General features: G+C 40.1%; 1 protein-coding gene across 1 annotated transcript in view; it reads left to right on the plus strand.

Moving 5' to 3' along the window:
- shank2a (SH3 and multiple ankyrin repeat domains 2a) overlaps positions 1–22,450 on the plus strand; it is a 33,155-nt gene that overhangs the window by 8,187 nt on the left and 2,518 nt on the right. Inside the window, exons 9-24 of the mRNA XM_043233570.1 lie at positions 1,151–1,228; positions 2,999–3,065; positions 7,579–7,631; positions 7,746–7,754; positions 7,864–7,992; positions 9,968–10,194; positions 10,603–10,742; positions 11,512–11,625; positions 11,705–11,780; positions 13,192–13,274; positions 15,449–15,573; positions 17,338–17,473; positions 17,601–17,681; positions 19,105–19,226; positions 19,351–19,465; positions 19,577–21,827. Coding sequence (XP_043089505.1) covers positions 1,151–1,228; positions 2,999–3,065; positions 7,579–7,631; positions 7,746–7,754; positions 7,864–7,992; positions 9,968–10,194; positions 10,603–10,742; positions 11,512–11,625; positions 11,705–11,780; positions 13,192–13,274; positions 15,449–15,573; positions 17,338–17,473; positions 17,601–17,681; positions 19,105–19,226; positions 19,351–19,465; positions 19,577–21,827 — 3,806 coding nt within the window. The remainder of the gene's footprint in view (positions 1–1,150; positions 1,229–2,998; positions 3,066–7,578; positions 7,632–7,745; positions 7,755–7,863; positions 7,993–9,967; positions 10,195–10,602; positions 10,743–11,511; positions 11,626–11,704; positions 11,781–13,191; positions 13,275–15,448; positions 15,574–17,337; positions 17,474–17,600; positions 17,682–19,104; positions 19,227–19,350; positions 19,466–19,576; positions 21,828–22,450) is intronic.

Below are 22,450 nucleotides of genomic sequence, written 5' to 3' on the forward strand. Positions count from 1 at the left end.
AGCCGTCTTTTTACATATTTCATGTCATTTTATTTAGAAAAAATGCATGAATTGTTTGTGGAATGGTGACGGAACAAATGTCTGTAGATGCTCTTAAAGTCCATAGAGCCACGTCATCAACATATTTTACTTTTGGCACATTCTGAACATTTTATTCAATACATGCAAAGCATTTCATTATAATAAAATGTTGTATACAGTTCTAATGCTAATATGCTCATATTTCAGAAATTAAATCAAATTTACAACAACAAATTTTAATGAAAATGCAGATTCACATCCTGACAGTAGGTGACACTAATACTCCTGTATATATGTACACACACACACACACACACACACACACACACACACACACACACACACATCAGTCATAAGGGAAATGGGAAAATTATATTATATTATATTATAAATTATATTACAAACTTTTACAAAGTGCTGTAGGGGATAAAGTTGATGAGATTATTAAATCAAAGTTTTCAAACAACAAATATTTGAAATTGGCAAAAAAATACATATTTCTTCACCCAACACTCTTCAACATGTTCATTAATGAAGGTATCACTTTAAAACACAGTTCCATTATTAATCAATAACTATAGTAACTTATAGTAACTACTACTAACAAGAAACTGATGAATGAATTAGTTAGTAATAGTAATTATTTGAACGTGGTAGTTCACTATTATCTAATCAGTAATCAGTGTGGTGTATACATGTTTGTGGTGTATGAATAATCTGTGTATGTGTGTGTGTGTGTGTGTGTGGTGTGTGTCTGTGTGTGTGTGTGTGTGTGTGTGTGTGTGTGTGTGTGTGTGTGTGTGTGTGTGTGTGTGTGTTTGTGTGTGTGTGTGTGTGTCTCCTCCTCTCCACTACAGTGATCCTCAGTCAGTGTGTGTTCATGATGTGTGTGAGTTTATGTAGAGGTCTCTGATTGAACTGAATTAGTGGTTAATTTAAGTTTAAATTTAAATAATGTTTTTGTCCTTTTATTTTGATATTTTCATTGTTATTTTCATAGTTCATTTTCATAGTTTTTGTCATAAAAGAGAATGATCATTTGAGCCGTACAGGGTGTAGTTGTCACGCTGCTGATGGTGTCTGCAGGCTCTGTATCTGATGTTCGAGGCGTCTCTGTGTTTCTCTGCAGGAGAAGTGTGCTCACGTGCTGCTGGTCAGAGGAGCCGACAAGGAGCTGAAGAACTGCAATAACCAGACTCCTTTCCAGGTGAAGTCCTGCTGATCATCACGAACCTTCAGCACACTCGTCTCATCCCGGACTATTTCTAAACCTGTATGAAAACAAATGAAGACATTTTGAAGAAAGTTTGCAAGCAGGCTGTTTTGGGTCACCGTTTACTTCAATAGTATATATTTTTCCTACTGTAGAAAAAATATTTCTTCAAAATATCTTCCTTCGTGTTCAACAGAACAAGGAAATTGAGTAAATGATGACACATTTTTCATAGTTCTTTAACTTTAAAAGGTTGGCTTGAGTGCATTATTATTTATATCACTGAATATTATGTTACTTTGCCATAAAATGAATCCGATAAAAGCGGATCGCTTTGCATGTGTTGGTCTTGGTTTGTAATAAACAGGTTAGTATGCATTATTTAATATCAATCACTAACACAACTGTTTGAAATGTGCATTTAATAACTAAAAAGACTATATATTTCAGTCGGTTACACACACTGGCGTGTGTGCGTGTGTGTGTGTGTGTGTGTGTGTGTTCCAGTAGTTTGTGGATGAACTGTGATTAAAGGCTACAGATGGTGAGGTACAAATCTCCTGTCAGAAGTGCTGTAGGATTACGGCTCAAGCACGCATGTGCAGAGTCTCTCAAACAAGAACATTAGATGATTCACAGAAGAAACCCAGCAGAAAGACATCAGACAGCACAAGGAAGTGATTCAGTGCTAAACCCGCAGAGATTTTACATCTCATCAGTCAGAAGCTGTTCCCATGTGCAGTTCATAGGCTTTTACAGACACACTGTGTGACGTTTGTGGTTGTTTAACAGGTGAAGCGTCTCTTTTCTTTTCTGTCTGACTGATGAAGTGTCCCGAATGGACTTTACACACGTGAACGTCGTCTCGATCCTTCTGTGTGTGTTTCTGATGCTGAACTCACACACTTCAGCTCCACACGAAACACAGTGTGACCCTTTTAAAAGATAGCTAGTTGTGTTTGTGTTGGGTTATTACCAGGGAATCTGTCTTAAATCTGAGAGAGATCACGTTACGATACAGTAATCTTAATCTTTAGCGTAGATTGTGTTCTTTCAGTGACATCAGGATCATCTGAGCTATACGTTTATGAAGACAGAGATCTGTCTCTGTACACGGTTACTTCTGGAGCTTTCGTTCGATCCGTGCTTCATGAGATCAATGTATCAGCGTCACAATATAATCTAAGTTACACGTGTATCAGCTCACAAATACAAACAGAATGTAACATCAACGTTTAAATGAACTCTATGGAAACACACTAAAAAACTACAGTTTTTTAAAGGTTATAGAAAAATCACTCTTGAGATCGTAATCATAAAATATGACTCACATTTTCAGAAGTTCAAGGACATCGTGAACATTCTAATATTTAAAATATGTTCAACTGAAATATAACAAATAATATGTTGGAATGTCAACGATGTATATATATATATATTTATACAGTTCTAAAATGTGAACACGAATAAAATACAATCTTTAATCTAAAATAATCCTTTTGTTGAAACAACGCATTTATAAAGAAATAATAATAAGTCAAATTTTGGGGGAAAAAGTCTTCTAGTAAATCTTTCAGATATAGAGGTTTCACGCATTTCATTTTTGCTTTTATGCATTTTTACACATAGATACTACATTCTAGTGAAGCATGGGACTATACTGACTTGAGCTTACGGTACTTGAAGATCTGACTCTGAATATCTAAAATCAAATCATTGAATACAATGTGAATCAGAGCCGGCGTCTCTTTGGTTTTGTTGCAGGTGGCCATCATTTCTGGAAATTTTGAGCTGGCGGAGCTGATTAAGAAGCACAGAGAAAGTGACATAGGTAAGAGCCACAAATAAGTCATCTGATTTAACCACCCCGTATCAGAAAACTCTATAGACGGCAAATAGGGCACGTCTTAATGTGAAAGAAATGACTGAACTAATCCCAGGAACTACAGGATTAAGAGCCGAAGCTGCACTTAAGATATTCTCCTCTGAAAAACACGCCACAAACACAAACCAACAACAACCTTTCATTTCCACACACCACTGCTTTTATTCACGTCTATTATCAGCGCTGGACCCTGTCAAAAGAGGGCAGGGCTTTTCCAAAAAAAAAGAGAGAGAGAGAGAGAAAACAACTACTACTACCATATATGCTGACTTGACCTAAAGAGCATTGTGTTTTAGTTTGTTTTCATAAAAGCAAAAAAATGTTGAGCGAGCTGGATTATTCCGGAGCCAGGCAACCGTTCACATGAATAAATCAATCAAAAGGAACAGAAGTAAATATCTGAGGAGGCATAATCCGTGATTGTTTCCCGGAGCAGCCCACAGCTGTCCTGCAGACTAAATGAAAAAAGCCGCAAGTGGCAACAGCAGCGAGGGATTACGAACTCATCATCTTCCAGCGTCCATCAGCTCCGGCGGCCGCCTGCTCTCCGGACTCTGGTCTGGGATGGGATTTTGTAGGGACTGGAATCGTTTGGGTCATGGGTTCTGCCTGCTGCACAGCAGAGAGAGGTGTGTAGATTTACGCTGATTTACTCGTCTCTAGGAGTTTCTGAGCGCGCTCAAATGTGGGTTTTGTTGTAAGAGCCTTCGTTTTTTTGTCGACTGCATTCAACGCAACATCTGGAAAGAGAAGGGCAAATAAAGACCTCCAGTCAAGCGTTTTCAGAAAGATGATGTTTAATTTGATTTTAATAAAACCTGATCCTTGGCATCACGATTGCTTGCTTGGAGATCATAAACAGCCATCTTTGACAGTCTAACGCATGCAACTTCAAGACCTTTTGCAGTACAGTCTCACACTATATCATTTGTATTATCGATTTCTGAAATCATGTGACCCGTGTCTTCTGCTTTTGATGCTGTTTGATTCTGTGAGGTTTATGTGTGTTTATATAATGTGAGAAATAAAAACACACGAGCGCGCTTCTGCTTTCTAACAACTTGCTCTTCTTGATATCGCTCTTCTCCCAGATCAGCTTTAAAACGAGACTTAAAATGCTCTTGAAGAGAAAGAGCACTGTAGTTTTCCTGGATGAGGATGCCGTGCGGGAGATAGTCGTGTTTTCTGTCGGGATAGAGACGCTGGTCTCTGTGGAGCGACTCGGCTCTTCTCTTATGTAATGTTGAGATGTTTTAGCTCATGTCACAAACTCTTTTGACTGTAGTTCAGGCGTCCCTTCAGTCACCGTGAGCGTGGCCAGAGGATTTTCACCAGATTTTCATTGATCCCGGTTCTGAGCCTGTGTTCTTGAGAAAACACTGATTGCTCCAAGCATTACGTAACTCACAGATTTCCCTCAAAATCCTGCTGTCTGTTCCGGCGTGTGAAAGGATTTAAACACACAAGGTTATATACTCCACATCTGATATTGTTTCTTTTTCTCTCTCTATGCACTTGTTTGTCTTTCGCTCTCCTCTCCATCAGTTCTTTAGATTGCTTGTGTTAATGTTAGACGGTAAACTTCTTTATTGTAAACTGGTACAGCTGCTTCTCTTGACATCAGTGATGTAAATTGTTAAAGGTATTCTCGTAGCTTTGTAAGACTACAGCTGAACCACTGTTTTAATAATGTCTTTACTCTGTTCCTGGCCCTTGATCGTGTTCGATCCTTGCCGTCTGTGAAGTTCTCAGATTTCAACAAAAACAATTATTTTGTTTCCTGAAGACTGGTGTCTTACGACTTTGAAGTTAAATAATGACAGATTTTCCACTTTTTTAATGAATGAGTACTAAAAATTAAGATGTTTATGTTTATTTAAGCACTGTTTTTCATGCACCGATCAAGCTTGAGATTTTTTCAGACTAATGGAAAGAAAACATCCAAAAGACATTTTATAGCACTATATCTGTATGTGTCAATAGATTTAAATCATAATACATGTTTTTAAACGTCGTTTTCCCAAAATGAGTTTATTCTCCTACACTGAGCCATAATTCTTCCCTTCAGAAGCACTTACACACTGAACTTCACATTTTAATTCCTGTCTATGTCCTGAAGGTTTCTACAGAGGGATTTGTTCATATATCATCCAGAGTTTAGACTGTTGTACTAGAAATGCATGCAAATTAGCCAACTCATTTGCATATCTAAACCTACATTTTAGAAACTGTCATTAACAATCAAAATTTTTCTCAATGAACAGTCGAGTCACCTTTACTTATATAACACTTTAATACTCATTGTGTCAAAGTAGCTTTACAATGTCAACAAGAAAACAGTTCCGATAATGAAAGAGGACGATGAAAGTGTGTGTGATCCGTGCAATCAGTCGAGTGTGTCCAGAGAAACACACCAGAGGAAGCAAAACCCTCGAGAGAAACCAGGCTCAGTCGGGGTCTATTGTAGTTCCTTGGATGCTGTGGGTTTGGAGGATTTTTTTATTTATTTATTGGTTGGATGTCGGTTAATAGAGGAGGTGAAGAGAGGACTCGGTAGAGACCTTACTGTTTGTGAAGAACTAAATTAACAGGAGTTTCTGTAAGTGAGAAAACATTAGGGTACAGTTAGAAAGATGTTGGAGAGTTAAAGCAAGATGAAGGAGCATCATCAGCCAAACTTAAAAGACAAAAAAAATCAGTATGGCGACAATAAAGGAAGTTGATCTCAGAAATTAAGAACGGGAAGCGTTTGCTAGGGTGTTCTTGTAAAGTTGTCTAATTTGACTTGTGCTCATATTATTGCTCATTCATACACATTGGCATGAATAGACTGGATCCTCTTAAGAAATATCATAGAAGATATTTAAACGATTTTGAAATGTAAGGACACTAATCAGGACACTAACGTTAAAAGCTGCTGTCCGTTATCGTCTGGTTCAGGAGGACAAGGACTAATTGATTTTCATTTCAGGATAATGGTTTATTATTAGTAGAAGTTTTCCAAATAGCACAATCTTTCATATTATAAGAATGATCAGAATCACTGATCACCGAACAAGCTGTATAACATCAACTCAGAGAAAGTGATGAAAGAATGAGTTTAAGAGAATGAAAATGTGAAATCCCAAGTTTACAGCAATATGTGAAATTACATAGATGTGAACAACCACCAATCAATTAATACATTTAATTAAATAAATTAAAAGGTACATCAGTACATTCAGCAGTTCAGCATGAATCTGGAGGTTTGTACTTGTGTGGCCTTTGTGTTCCCTTTTGATGTCATGCTTGCAGAAAGAGGTTTGTGAGGTTGCTGATTGGCTGGAAGGTCAGCAGTCGTTGACGTCTTGGGAAGACAATGCTTTGGAGTTGCCTGGAGATGCAGAGTTGCGGCTGCTTGAAGTTTATTCTCATGGTGGTTAAGTAGCAGCGGACATGCTTTCAAATAATGAAAAAGTGATGGCAAAAAGCATGAAGAAAAGCCAAGAGCAGAGGAGCAAGACCAAACTAAGAAAGAGTGTATTTAAAATCAGCTTTGGACATAAAAAGGTGTACTGACCAAATAGATAATGTCTTAGCTGGAGTGTTGTGATGATTATCCTAACAATTCATAAATCAGCATGTCATCTCATCAGTCACGTGATACGAATTTTCCCGCTCTTGCAGAGTATAATTTTGGAGATGATTTCTGTAACTAATTAATAAGAAGTAGCATTTCAAGTCAGGAGATTCAAACACACACATACTAAACATGAATATGAACCTGTAAACAATTCTATAGTTATTTCAAATACATGCACAATGAACTCATGATAGTTGACTGTGTGGGTTACATAAATAATATGCATTTATGCATAGAAGTGATTAGTTGCTCATAAGTAATTTTAGAAATTCTCTGCCATTTTGTGGACGTAAGGATGTGTTCTGTGAAGACCAGAGGTTATTTTAAGGGGTTTAAGTCTAGTTCTTGTTCTCTAGGTGGGGGCCATCAATCCAAAGAGTCTGTGATCATGAATGAATGAAGATCTTTATTGTCATTGTACAAGTACAACGAAACTGTGCAAAACCTTTAAAGTGCTGAACAATAATACAATATATAACAAATATATGAAGGCATAAGTGTAGAAAGCTATGCCAATTCATACCTAAAAACATACAAGAACAAACACAACATTCACATACATATTTACGTTTCTGCCGATCCTTGCACGACCCCGTCTTATAGCACAGCAAATGATTACACAGTAGATAATTACTGAGTGTTTAATTCTTGGTTGTGTTCAGTGCACTTATGGCTCTAGGGTAGAAATTGTTTAGTTTATTTGTATGAATTTTTATTGTTCTGTAACGTCTGCCTGGGAGCAAAGAGTGTATCTGGGGTGAGAAGGGTCGGAGGTAACCATACAGGTCTTCCACCGATGATCTTGTGGTCAGTGTTGACGACCCTATGACTTTGCAGCTGGAAAACCACACACAGATACAGTATATGAGGATGCTCTCTATAAAGCAGAGGTAGAAGGACAACAGTTTCTGTGCAAATAGATTTTTTGATGGGAGCGCTGGTGTTGGTGGTTGGAGGTCCTCTCCACACAGTCCCCTTTTATGAACATGGGCTTTCTCCTGTAGTATGTCCCGGTATGCAGACTCACCTCTCTCTCAACTTCTGCGGGTGATCGGACAGGAAGTCCTTAATCCATAAACAGATGGAGTGAGGTATTCTCAGGTCTAACAGTTTTGTCACCAGTCTGTCAGGGAGGATGGTATTAAAAGCCAAGCTAAAGTCCACAAAGAGCAGCTGCTCGTCGTTCCCCTGCTCCTCGAGGTCCGAGTGGAGAACTGTGACGATGACATCCTCCCTGGACCTGTTGACTCTGTAAGTGATAGTATACTATACTGTCCGAATCAGCTTCTCAAAGCACTTTAGGTGTGACTGCAATTGGATGGTAGTCATTCAGACGACCAACGGTGTTCTTCTTCAGGATTGGAGTGATTGTGGAGGTCTTCAGTCAGCCTGAGAGAGGGACTGGTTAATGATCTTGGTCCCTGAGCACCTGTCTGGAGGCTCCATCATGACCTGTAGCTTTCCTCGGGTTCACGGCTCTCATCGTGCACCTCCAACATGTGAATGTCACCGCTGTGGGCTGGTGGATGTTTTGACGTTGGTTCCACCTCAAAGCGGGTGAAGAAGTGATTTAACTCCTCCACCAGTAAGGCATCGCTGTCGATGACCGAGAGGTTGCTGGGTCTGTAGTTGGTCATGTACTTGACTTCCTGCCACACCTACCTGTTGTTGTGATCACGATTACAAATCGTGTGATGATCACGCTGTGTCTTTGACCATTAATCTTGGTTACTTGCCCCAAATTTGACAATTTTGTACCTGAGTTGGGATTACCAACAAGTGTTCTTTTGAGTCAATTGGTTGGTTTTGCTAGAGGTGTCAGAGTATCCTGAACAGATTTATGACGTTGTTGTCTTGTTTGAACCTCTTTGTGGAACTTGGGCTACTCACGTCTCGATGTTCTGATCGTACACCAGAGTCGGCTCCAGCCTGGGAGTTTGATCATGTTCATGCCTCTTGTTTTAGTTACTCGTTTGTTTCCATGGTTGTTGATGAATTACTCCTCATCTGTTTCAGTTCTCCCTGATTAGGTCTCCTTTGTGTAAAAGCCTTGTGTTTTCCTGAGTTCCCTTGTCTTGTCTTCCTTTATCTCCTGTGTCGCTCCAGCCTGCATTACTTGCACGTTCTGTTAATAAGTCTGATTGTTTTAAGGCCTCCTTGTTCCCTGACTGTGAAAATGATCAGGGGAGTTTTATTTCTAATTTAAAATTTTCTTTCTTGTTTCCTGAGTAAATCCAGATTATGAGATGTATGAAAATGTTTTCGTAAAGGTTTGTGTAAATGATTAGGTTTATTATAGATCACTCTCTCTCTAGCAACTGCAGCTGTCAGCATCTCAAGCCTCTGATACTAGTTTTTTTGACTTGGTAAAAGATGCTTGAGCTGTTTTTATGGAAGTTGCATAAGAATGTACCAAGTAATAAAAGTGTTTCAAAAACAAAAATAACCACCTCTATGTCAGTAGACTCATGTCTATATTGTGCAACAGAAACATTTGTTCACATCTCCCTCTTTAAAATAAAACCTGTTGCCGGGTAATTCATGCACATTTTCCTTGTATATCACGCTCATATAAATAAAGTAGTCTAGTACTAATTGAAATGTCCATGAACACACTAACCCATGTCTACTGTAAACATCTACTTTGAGTTCAGTTTATTACAGTATGTACTGTTATTTTTTTTTTATTTTCCCAAGCAAATCCATAAGACTATCCAACTTTTTCCTGTATGAGACTGTTTGCACACATTATATAGAAACTTTCATTAAACAATCAGCGGCTGCCAATAAACTTGTGTAAAGGGTTTGCAGTATTTATGATGCACAGGAACACTTAAACAGTTAACTAGCCAATCCATGTTAGCTAGCAGTCATTATTAGACTAAACATTCGCTCAAACTGTTTTTGCTTGACAGTCTATTGACTTTAATTTGCAACTTCATGTCAGCGTGTGTGTGTGTGTCTCTGTGTGTGTGTGTGTGTGTGTGTGTGTGTGTGTGTGTGTGTGTCTGTGTGTGTCTCTGTGTGTGTGTGTGTGTGTGTGTGTGTGTGTGTGTGTCCGTGTGTCTCTGTGTGTGTGTGTGTGTGTGTGTGTGTGTGTGTGTGTGTGTGTGTGTGTGTGTGTGTGTGTGTGTGTGTGTGTCCGTGTGTCTCTGTGTGTGTGTGTGTGTGTGTGTGTCTGTGTGTCTCTGTGTGTGTCCCGTGTGAACTCCCGGTGTGTGTGTGGCCTCTCCAGAAGAGTCTCTCTGTGTCTCGGGCTCTGCTGCGCTCCAACAGTGATAATAACCTGGTGACGAGGGCCATGAGCCCGGAGCAGCTCAGTCTGTCACCGCTGAAGATGCAGAGAGACCCGAGCGGACGGGGGAAGATGACGGGCCGCGGAGGAAGAACCGTCCCAAGCAGCCATTCCCTGTCCATCAGTCTGGAGGACGAGCAGAGCACGCTGCAGAAATGGTAGGACAGCCAACAGAAACATTCTGCTTTCATCCCTTCACATCGACTCATCTGTGACCCTGGAGCACAAATCGGCCTTGACTTAATTTTTATTAGAGTAAACTGATGGTCAGGACCCCACTTCACTGATTTAAAATGACACCTAAACGTCTATATTACTTATTTTGTTGTAGTTTTTACTGTTTCAGATAAATCTGATTTAAATGTTGATTGGTTGACTGGATGACATTTTTTGAGATTTTTCCCATCTATAGGTTGTTCTTTTGTTCATGTTCAATGGTTTCCAGCAGAAGGAGCTCTTTCAGGACTTTTCAGGACTTGTGTGTCATTATATTTGGATGTTTTGTGTACTGGGTATGAATGCAGTCCTGCAGCGGACAGGGACTGACTGTGTTTGTGCTCCGGCAGTGCTAATGGCCGTCCGTGTGGACAGAGCTCCCGGAGAAAGCTCTACAGCGCCGTTCCTGGCCGTCATTTCATCGTGGTCCGCTCTTACCAACCTCAAGCTGGAGGAGAAATCAGCCTGCACAAGAATGAAAGGGTCAGAGGTCAGCACGGTCGAGGCTCACTGCATGCACACGAGACCCTGGAGCACAAAACCACTCAGAAGTCAAATCTCTCCACTGATGTCTGGTTTGTTCTGATCGGACAATATATGTCTGAGATAGAGCTATTTGAAAATCTGGAATCTGAGGGAGCAAAAAAATCTAAATATTGACAAAATCACCTTTAAAGTTGTCCAAATGAAGTTCTTAGCAAAACATCTTCACCAAATACTAGATCTGGATCATATTCAGTAATATTATCAAAGCAAAAAGTGGTTAGATTAAATCAGTCCACAGATCTTTACCACTTTCTGCATCCATAGTTCACTCCTTAATAACAGGCAGTTCTTATAAATATGCTGTTAGTGTTTATGATCCCATTATTTTTCATATGCACATACTTGCGTATGAGATCTCTGGTTGCTGGTCTGTGTTTTTGATCGAGTGTCTGTAACACTGAAAACATGAGAGAGTTAATCACTGTATATAACCAAAAGTTGAGAAAACGTAAAAGTTTAAGGTAACCGGCTTCAGCAGGTTTAGTTTTAGCTTGTTTTTACAAGAGATTTTTGAGTTTCAACAGTTTGTTGCATAAGCCAAAAACAAGAAGCTGAAGCTGGTTTTCTCAACTTTCCATTTTTATACAGTGATGCTCAAGCGATAATTCAGAATTCTTTCTAAATGGTTTGATTATCAGTTTTGGCACACACGTGGTTAACCTGCTTTTGATTGTGATACTTGAAGTGACCTTCAGGTGTGTTCTTGCCTGTAGTTCTGAGCGTGGGTGAAGGAGGATACTGGGAGGGCAGCTGTCGAGGGCAGGTGGGCTGGTTCCCCGCCAGGTGTCTGGAAGAGATCCCCGTCAAACCTGACAGAGAGAGACCCAGTAAGTGCTCTTCAGTGATCAGAGATTCCTCCGGCTCCTCGTCAGATGATTCCATGTAATGCTGTCATCTGTTCACCAGAGAGCAGAATGGAGCGCGGCGACCGCAAAAAACTCTTCAGACATTTCACCGTCGGTTCTTACGACAGCATCGACAGGTAAGACCTCAACCGGACCTGACTGAAGACATAGCTTCCTCTGACATCCTTCAAGACAAGGATCTGCAGCACTGTACAGACTTCACTTTCTCGCCCTGTTTCTGTGTGAAGTTCTGCTGAACACAAAGGAAGAGAGTTTGTATAATCAGGCTGTTTTTTTATTACGCAATGATGCCTAATGTCACAAGACTATACCTTTATCATGACGTTTTTAATTAAAAACATACTCAAATGGTGAGGCTGTAAATGTCTTTGAAATCTTGACCATTTTAAAATGAGCTTGTCTGAATATTTTAAAGCAAAGTAGTCTTTGAGAGATTTCATTGCAGTGGTTGTTAGGAGTGAAATCCAGTGGATGCTGTCTATATCACACTATTAAAAAGCCACACAGCTTTAGCGTTAGCATCTTAGATTTGAACCGTTGGGTCTGAATTTACACATTTAGCCATTAATTAAATGACCATATCAATGTCGTGCCATATTATAAAAATTGAATTTGACTACTAAAGTTTTGTGCTTTTTATGAAGAAGTGAAATTGCATATGATTCGTCCACTCAGATGTGTTTGGAAAAACCTTCCTATCTATGACTCTCCAACTACATTAAAAAGACCTTGGAGTCCTAGTTAATATTCAAGAGATTTAACCCTAGTTATCAATCTTGTCAAAGGAAGTTGAACACATAGAGTACTAGTCAAACACTAACCAGGTCTGGAAGATCTGAGGATATCTGCTTGTTCTCGGCAGGGCTTTCAGACTTTCAGAGATCAGCAGTCAGAAAACATCCGAAAATATGTCTTTAGTTAATAGAGAAAAGAGAAAAAAATCTTAAAATCGTAACCTAAGGCTTCATTATAAAAAGTCTTGAAAGGAGCCAGTACAATTCTCTATTATCTTTAATGGAAAAATATGTTTTTTTATTTATTCGTACTGTGCGTCGTTGCAACAAAAGTTAGTTAAAATCGCATGCGCCGCTATTTAAAAAAAAATACGCTTTCAAATATTATGCTGTAGATGTAAACGATTGCCAAATAAACTTCTTGACAAATAAAATGTGTATACTTATAGGTAGATATTTTACACGTGCAGCTGTCCTATCCCTTCTCAACGAATCGTGTTTAATACAGTACAGATAATAATCGGAGTGTGCCTTATTTTCTTATAAAAACTATTTAGTTTTTCTGAAGCGACGGAGGAATGACGCGCGTCTGTGACACGTGCGTCAGACGTCGCTGGATCGCGCGCGCGTCGCGTCACCGAAGCGTCCGGCGGGAATGACGGACAGCGCGAGCAGCGCGTTCACCGCCGAGCGATCGATACCGATGATCCGTCATGATGAGCCGCGCGGCGGTGAGGATGAGGAGGATGATGATGATGAAGGGCTTGAATAACGCGCGTCATTTCCTCCACAGCGACTGCGTGACGGAGCAGAAAACCGTGGTTCTACTGAAGCAGGAGAACGAAGGATTCGGGTTCGTGCTGCGAGGAGCTAAAGGTGAGAGCTCGTCTTCATCATCATCATCATCATCATCATCATCTTCATCGGCATGCAACACACACACACACACACACACACACACACACCCCGTCGTGATGAAGAACAAGCATTCAGACTAGAAACGATCTTCATGTCAGAGCTTAATTGCATGAAGAATTCTTAAAAGTAGATTTTTTAATTAAATGCAAAAGATTATGTAATACTAAAGAAATAAAATGCCACTTAAGATACTTCAGTGACTTTCATAACATGCTTAAGCAGACTTTTTAAAAGTGTATTTTGAAATAGATGTCAAGATGTACATTTACATTTTAAATTAAATTATTTTTAATAATCTTTGTTGTGTTTGGATGTTGACTAACGTAAAACTAACTGTAATCATAACTGTAGTGTGTTATTATTAATCACATTTAAACAATACATTTTAAATCTACTGTATTAGTCATTTGTAGATACAAATACTTTCAGCTTCATTAACTCCTACGTTTTAATAGAAATTACTATATTTTAGTTGATTTTCAAAATCAGTCAATTAACTTTAATCCTATTACAAATACAAAAGAATGATGAATTATGAAGATGCAGTGAAAACACTACATTCAGTTCACACTTGGGTGTATTATTTTGAGCTTTTTAAAATGATGCTGAAGTGTGTTCAACATCTCACAGGACACACACACTCACACACACACACACACACACACACACAGACACACACTCACAGACACACACACACAGACACACACACACACACACACACACACACACACACACACACACACACACACACACTCACACACAGACACACACTCACAGACACACACACACACACACACACTCACACACAGACACACACACACACACAGACACACACTCACACACACACACTCACAGACACACACACACACACTCACACACACACACACACACACACACACACACACACACACACACACACACACACACACACACACACACACACACAGACACACACACACACACACACACACACACAGACACACACACACTCACACACACACACACACACACACACACACACACACACACACACATTTTATCCTAATGTATTTACCATAAAAATGGTAATAAAACATGACAATAACTCAGAGTCAGAATAAATTCTTGATAATCGACAGAAAGTTGTAATGAATGTGTAATGAATCGGGTTGAAAAGCTGGAGCACAAAACTAGTCATAAGGGTCACTTTCTCGAAATTCAGATTTAAACATCATCTGAAAGATAAATAATATTTCCATCATATGTTTTTTATGATAAATAATATTGGTCTGAGATACAACTGTTTTTTGGGAGATACAACAAATTTGAGGGAGCAAAAAAGCCTACATTTTGAGAAAATCGTGTTTAATTTTGTCCAGATGTATTTCTTAGCAATGAATATTACTAATCAAAAAGAAGTTTTTGTATATATTTACAGTAGGAAATGTATGAAATGGAACACAATCTTTACTTAATGTTCTAACGATTTTTAGCCTTAAAAGAAAAATCTATCATTTTGACCCAGACAGTATTTTTGTCTATTTTTACAAATATTCCCCAGCGACTCCAGACTGGTCAGCTTTACTCAATCAGTTAGAAAGCACTCACTGAGTTCAGTCTGTGGAGGAAAAAGATCATGTTTTTGGGTCACAGTTTTTTGAGTTCATTGAGCTGTCCTCGCTCACATTAATGAACTGTGGTGTCCTGAACCCGTGAGTAAACACATCTGGTGTCTGAACACTTTCTGATTGAACCGTAGACACGTCTCTGGACAGACGTCTTCTAACCGACCCGTCTGAATGTTTCAGAAAGGGCTCGAAGGCCCTGAAAGTGCAGCGTGCTCACGGCGTCTGTACAGTAGCTCCCGCTCTCAGAGAGTACTGTACGCTGATCTGCTCACGAGGATGATTTATGGGAACTGTCAGATGTCACAGCTGGTTTGTGTGAGCCGCTGCGTCTCTGCCGAAGGGAAGGAGCGACTCGCTGAAATCTACACACTCGCACATGAAAAATACATGCAGAGGCTTTTATATTTCAGGAAAGCCACTCCTGTGCGGCTCCCTCTTCCCTTCGTGTGCGTGTTAATGTAGTTAATTCGGGGAAATAAAGCGGCCGTCACGTGAAGCTGGCTCCGTGTTTTTTGTCTTCCGCAGCAGACACACCCATCGAGGAGTTCATCCCGACGCCGGCGTTCCCCGCGCTGCAGTACCTGGAGTCTGTGGATGAGGGCGGCGTGGCCTGGAACATGGGGCTCCGCACCGGCGACTTCCTCCTCGAGGTGAGACCCGACAGCACCGGGACATCGGCTCGCGAGAACATAAGACCAACTTCATGTTATGTCATGGCCATCAAGTATTATTTTAAAAGGGAATTATATCAGAGATAGATGTTTTTAATTAAGAAACTGTTATATTATTATAGAAAATATTACATTATTTATTCAAATGAAATTTATCAAAAATAAATGTTACGGAGTACAAAAAATGTTATATTGCTGAAAGAAAAGATTGATTAACTGATCATCTTTATCCATAATATTGTATCCATAGTGCTTTGTTACAATCTGTATTGTTAAAAGCGCTTTATAAATGAAAGTGATTATTAGTTATATAACTTATATTAGTTTATACCAGTTTTCCCCTTTAATTCAATCTCTTAACCTTCTGAATAGTCAAATAATAGCCTACTCTAAAAGCTCGACATGCCAAGAAAGCTTTGATTATGTTGACTGTGTGGATTTAGTTTTAATGAACATATTTCAATTTACTTTGGTGAGTTTAATTATAAATACTGCAGTGCACTTGTAAATGAAAACATAACATGCTCATTTGTCGTCACACGTCGACATAAATACTGTCGTAAAGTTAACACTTGATTGATATAATTGTTGTATTTGCAAAATATTAGTGTCATTTTAAAGAATGTTAATTAGTAGGTGAAGCGATACACGATAAATATAAAAAAGCCCTAACAAGTTAGTTTAATATTAATAATAATATTAGATCAAGTATGATTAATAAAAGAATATTAAATAAAAAGACACAATCAGTTTACTGGACCGTGGGGTGGATTACTGAGTTTTATCCATCTCTGATATAATCCTGGGTTATTATTGACGCTCATCAAATGTTTCCTCAACACGACATCAAGATGTCATTACCTCGAGAACGTGATCTCTGGGAGACATAATGTCACAAATCTAGGAGTCATGGCCACGATAAAACTGAGTGAACTAAACATGTCCCCTCCTGGTCACCGTAGTACACCACAAATGAAGACGTCGTCTTTCTCATGCTTCTCTGTAGAAATGGAAAGCGGAAGAAATGTGCAGATTCTGGCTCCGTTTCTATTTCATCTGATTCGCTAACAGTTCAGTCTTTCTGTTGGTGATTTGGAGAAGAAAGATTAACAACATTTTAAAAATCAATAAGTAAACGTTCAAATGACAGCGTCTTGAAATTCAGGATGTTTTCAGGTACATTTGGCAACTTTTTTTTTATCGCCATGTTGTTTAAATCAAATTTTTCCAGTTATTCTGGAAATAAAGATATTCTTGTATCTCAACTAGGCCATATGTAATGGCCATAGGGTGGAAACTGTAATACAAATGTAGGTCGACCGGCACTTCTCTTAGAAATCAGGTCAAATAACCATATGTTCTCACGGCCTACATGTAATATACATTCATGAGTCAAACCTCACTAGCCTTTGCTTTTGAAGGATTGTATTTAAATGCCCACTTCATCCAGAACCCTGTTGAGGTCCTTAAGGTTCCAGACGGTTTATTAACGGTTTGGTCAATTCACTGAAAGAAAAGAACAGACTCAGGAGGAATGATTCACTTGTGTGTGATTTTAAATACAGACGCCATGATTGCTGAGATATTCTGAGATCGGTCCGAGCGCTGAGCGCCACTGGAATAATTCATTCAGTAAATAATTCACAAGACCAGGAACACGCATTAAGAAAGTCAGCTCAGTAGTAAACATCTTCCATTCACCTCTTCAGATCACACAGAAACAAGCACTGATTTCTCTTACAGGTCAACCATCAAAGCGTGGTGAAGATGGGACACCGGCAGGTCGTTAACATGATTAAACATGGAGGAAACCGACTCGTCCTTAAAGTGGTGACGGTGAGCAGGAACCCCGAACCAGACGACAAAACCCGTAAAAAAGGTACTAAACACGTACTGCACGTGTGGTACGGACGAATGATGGAACAGTCTGATTTGAGCTTCTTCATGCAAATAATATCATTTAAATGACTGTTAAATGTAATTTACTGTTTTGTTTTTGGTCGTAGCTCCTCCTCCACCCAAGAGAGCCCCGACAACTGCTCTCTCAATGAGATCCAAGTCCATGACATCTGAACTAGAAGAATTAGGTGACTTCAATTTGATCATCTGTTTGTGAAATCAAGCATCACTCTTAATATTTCTTTGATTAGAGTTAATGATCTGATCAGTCCCTAAAGGCTGTCTTATACTTCTGTGTCGGCTCATTTTCAGCCCAAGAGTTTAATTCCAGAAATCCCGTATTTTTTTGAAAGCCTGGGATAGATGAAGTGGCAGTCCAGTTCTTTCGTTCATGATATAAAAACAACATAAGGATTTGTGTATCATCGTGTGGTGAATCAGCAGTATGCCGCTGTTAATTGAGCTTACTCACATTAAACCTGGAGTATTCCTTTCAAAAGAACCTAATCACGAGCGGAGGCGCCGCTAGGGCAGGGCCTGACCGGATATAACCCCATGCCTAACCCTGGCACTGTCCCCCCGAGGATTTCATCAACATTGAAAAATAAACGTTAAAAATCTTTTTTTTTTAAAAGTGTCTAATATGTGGCTTATAAACAGTTGATATTATGGGGGAGGGGTCAAGAGAGGGGCAATAATTCATGCATTTTATTAATAAAAGTAATCTAATAATAAACATAGGTCTAATAATAATAAGAAGAATGTAACAGGCCTACATTAATTGGAAATGAAGGAACCTCTTAATATTGCCAAATATTTAATGCTTATCCAGGCCCAGCTCCAGGTAGGAGATATGCGTTAGATGTCCGGCACATTTCGAGCACTGGTGCTGTTATTAAAGAGCTCTCACTTTGGCTGACGTCTTCTTTCAAGACAAAGCAGGCGCAAGCTCAATCATATTTACAGGGAAGCTGGCGCGTCCTGAACGCATCACTGTCTTAGCTGTTTTATGCAATATTTGCATGTATTTACATGCGATTTGATTAGCTACTCATGTGGTGGACTGTCATGATTTTGGCTAATGCAGGACACTACTGAATGCGGCTCAGAGGGGATTTAGAAGTATGCAAAGCTGACTCTAAAGCTGTACACACCATATACACCTGCACCCTGCACTACACCACTGAGACTTCAGGCCACAACCTGACCTAATCTCTGCAAGGTTGTCTAAATAATTTAAAAATAAGACAAAACAAACTTTATAATAAGTTTAAGCCATTAAGATGTAAGGTGAAATCATATTTCTTATTGTAAGTGGCAGTGGTTTGTTGTTATTATTATTTATTACTTTTAAGAGATGTTTATGTTAATGAAACGTGAAAAAAAAGTATTTGTTTTCTTGTAGTTAGCGGTTGTATTTATTTTGTCATAATATTAGATTGAATTCAGTTTATTACTGTCCATGACTTTGAAAATGATCATTACTTATTGTTTACTACAATGCAAGCAATAAGGGTGTCATGTACTTTTTTCCTTTATGCTTTGATCAATTGCCCTAAACTGTTGTAGAAAAAGGATTTCCTGTCCCTTGAACATTTCTGCCGTTTACAGATAAATTTGAAGAGAGTGTGACGTCACAGAAGCTTGTGCATGAAAAAGGATCATTGGACAAAGTTGCCACGATAAAGCCCCGCCCCTCAAGCCGCTTTTTGGCCTCGCCCATGGATTTTAATGTAAAGTGCTTTTATCTGGTAGTTTAAAATTAACCATGAACACTGCATTTAAATTATAATCATAATGCATAATTATACATGAAACTGTGTACATCGAGCTCTTATATACATATCTGTTTTACAGCCATCCACGTCTGAAAGGCCTGGAGTTGCTGTAGTTCCTCCTAATGTTCCTGGCAGATCTCATGGAAGTTATGTGCGTGTGCCAAAAAGCTCTATGAGAAGACAAAAGTCCATTGGTAAATATTTCCTATTTTCTTTACTAATTTAGATGCTTAACTGAAGATAAGAAAAAGATAAGCAGCCCATTCAGGTGTTTGTCTAAAAATGCTGCTTGTTATTTTCTTAAGGAATCGCAGGAGAAGAAAAGAAGTTCCTGATACCTCCACTGCTCAAGTTCACCAGAAGTCTCTCTATGCCTGACACTTCTGAGGATATTCCCCCACCTCCAGGCGTCTCTCCTCCATCCCCACCTTACAACCTCAGTACTCCAGTGACACAAGGATATGAGCCCAACCAGCCCATTTACACACAGAACTCAACAGGCAGATGCCACACTATAGACAGAGACCTGGTCGGGTACCATCGCCAGAACTTTGAACAATATGACTGTCAAAGTCCTTCGGCTGCCCAGCAAAACATGTGTTCCCATAACAGGGCCCATGTGCCAGAGAACCCTTATTCAGACATAGTTGGCAAAACTTTGTATATCCCACCAAAACCAGCTCGTAGGAAGGGTATATTGGTAAAGCAGCCAAATGTTGAGGATAGTCCTGAGAAAACCTGTTCAATCCCAATACCAACCATTATTGTCAAAGAGCCTTCGACTAGCAGTAGTGGCAAAAGCAGCCGAGGAAGTAGCATGGAAATTGAAATTACTGCCTCTGACCAGCCAGGCCAACTACTGCCAGACGGCAGTCATGTCATGAACAATCCTTTTGCAGCTGCTATTGCAGGGGCAGTACGTGACCGTGAGAAGCGTCTTGAAGCACGTAAGAACTCCCCAGCCTTCCTGTCGATGGATCTCGGAGACGAGGATCCATTTATCCCTACCCCTCGTTTACGCCAGTCTATGTCCATAGATGAAGGCATGTTTGCCAGTGATAAGAGTTTACAAAAGCTTATGGCTCCACCGGTTTCTTTAATAGAGGTCCAGCAAATTGGAGGCAACATGGCAGAATTTACTATCCCAGAACCAACAATCGAGCCCCTTACAACACGAACCAGGAGCTTCCCCAATACAGACAGTCCCATCAGCCTCAATGATGGAGACTTCCAAAACCAGACATCAGGTAAGACTCGTGATATTTGTCCACCCTTAGCTCTGGGTCTAGCTGCAAGTAACAGAGCTCTGAAGGAACAAGTGCAACCCCCTCTTCCTCCACCTAAAGGAGAACCTCACAAAGCAAGCCTCAACCAGCCACTCTTTATAGACACCAAGCTGCGGTCCACTATTGAAGCCAACTTTGTTACCACAGCTGCAGTGGGTCAAGCAAAAGATTGTGGAGGTTTGTTTAGACACACAAGAGTGTCCAGTCACGAAACAGAGAAGGCAAAGGAAAGTACTCCATCTGAGCAGTCGAAAAACACCAATAACACATTGCAGCAGAAATCAACAGGGCTCCTCATGGTCCACACACAAGATAAGGCCAAGCCTCAAGTAAACAGTCAATCCAATAGATTAGAACAAGAAGAGTCCTTAGGAAAGGACAGTGTTCCCGCTGACTCCAAAGTCAAACGTACATCCCCCAATGCCCAGCCACCTCGTACGAGGAACGCCGTGACTTCTGCCACGCCTGTAGAGGAGCCAGTCGGGTTTCCCTTTACCATTCCTCCTCCCCCAGTGACCTCAGTAGATATAGATGAGGAGTTTGAACCCTTGCCTCCACCTCTAGAGTTTGCCAACAGCATTGATGTTCCTGAGGACCAGGTAGTAGAGATTCTCAAGCAGAGAAAGAATAACGCAACAATAGGACCTGCTTATAATTCACGTGCTTCTACAATTGACGGTGTGGAGTCCAAGTGTCTTTCAGGGCTTGGGAACTGCATGACGTCTCACACCTGCCCTCCACCACCTCCAGAAATGTTTGAGCCTGTTACGGACTCAGGCATTGAGGAAGCCGACAGTCGGAACAGTGGGGACCCTCACTTTGAGGCCAACAGTACAATGTCCACAGTGTCCAGTATCTCTACTCTTTCATCAGAGGGAATTGATGACACATGTATAGCCTATGCAGACGGGCAGACTCTTTTGATGGACAGACCACCTGTTCCACCGAAGCCAAAAATGAAGCCCATAATCAATAAAAGCAATGCACTTTACAGAGACCCTTTGATACATGAGAGCATAGAGTCCTTTGGACAGCCACCACCAGCCCCACCACCACCCCTGGGCTGTGAAGCACAGTCTGAGCTTCGCAAAAAGCTTGCGCAGCAAGGCACTAAACTGTGGGACCCCCACGAGCTCCCAAACCCCCACAATGCAGATCCTAAAGCCAATGTGATAAATGAGCTTAGCTCCAAACTTCATCAGATGAACAAGGACAGATTTCCAACACAGGGAGGGTCACCAACTGCAGGATCCAGAAGTATTGGATCAAGGTGAGCAGCACAATAACAGCCTATTCTGTCACCTATGCAATGTTCCTGAACAAAATAAGGAAATGAGATCAGAAACATGAAGTCAGAATTAGGACACTGTCTCATCTCTAGCTATTTACTAGAACTACAACACTGTGTATATTGATGTGTAGATTGGACACTCCTGGGGTAGATCAAGGACAACAAATGAAATCAGATTAAACCTCAGCCAAATGTTCCAGCTATGAGGTAATCTTTTATTGCAGGGCTAGCAAACCTTCAGGACACACCTGCCTGTAATTTTAAAGAACACTGAACTGTCTCTCCAGGAGCAGGACTGGACAAACCTGCTTGAATTAAATTAAGATACACCTAGATAAATTGTTGAGTATGTTTGTTAAGACTCATGGCCTCTTAATGGCTCCAATATATATATATTATTTTAGATATGAAATGATGTCAAGGTGCCTCAACACTTCCATCTCAGCTGAGTGATCTGTTCATTCTCTTTGACTTGACAGTGCAGTGGTGACCTTTGAGCCACATGCATTGACATACTGAAAGTTGTTAAATGATGCCAGAGAGCTTTACTCGATTCCCAAAAATGAAAATTACCCCATGCTTTACTCAACCCGAAGCCATTC

This window comes from Puntigrus tetrazona, unplaced genomic scaffold (assembly GCF_018831695.1).
Source record: "Puntigrus tetrazona isolate hp1 unplaced genomic scaffold, ASM1883169v1 S000000896, whole genome shotgun sequence".
Taxonomy (NCBI): Eukaryota; Metazoa; Chordata; class Actinopteri; order Cypriniformes; family Cyprinidae; genus Puntigrus; species Puntigrus tetrazona.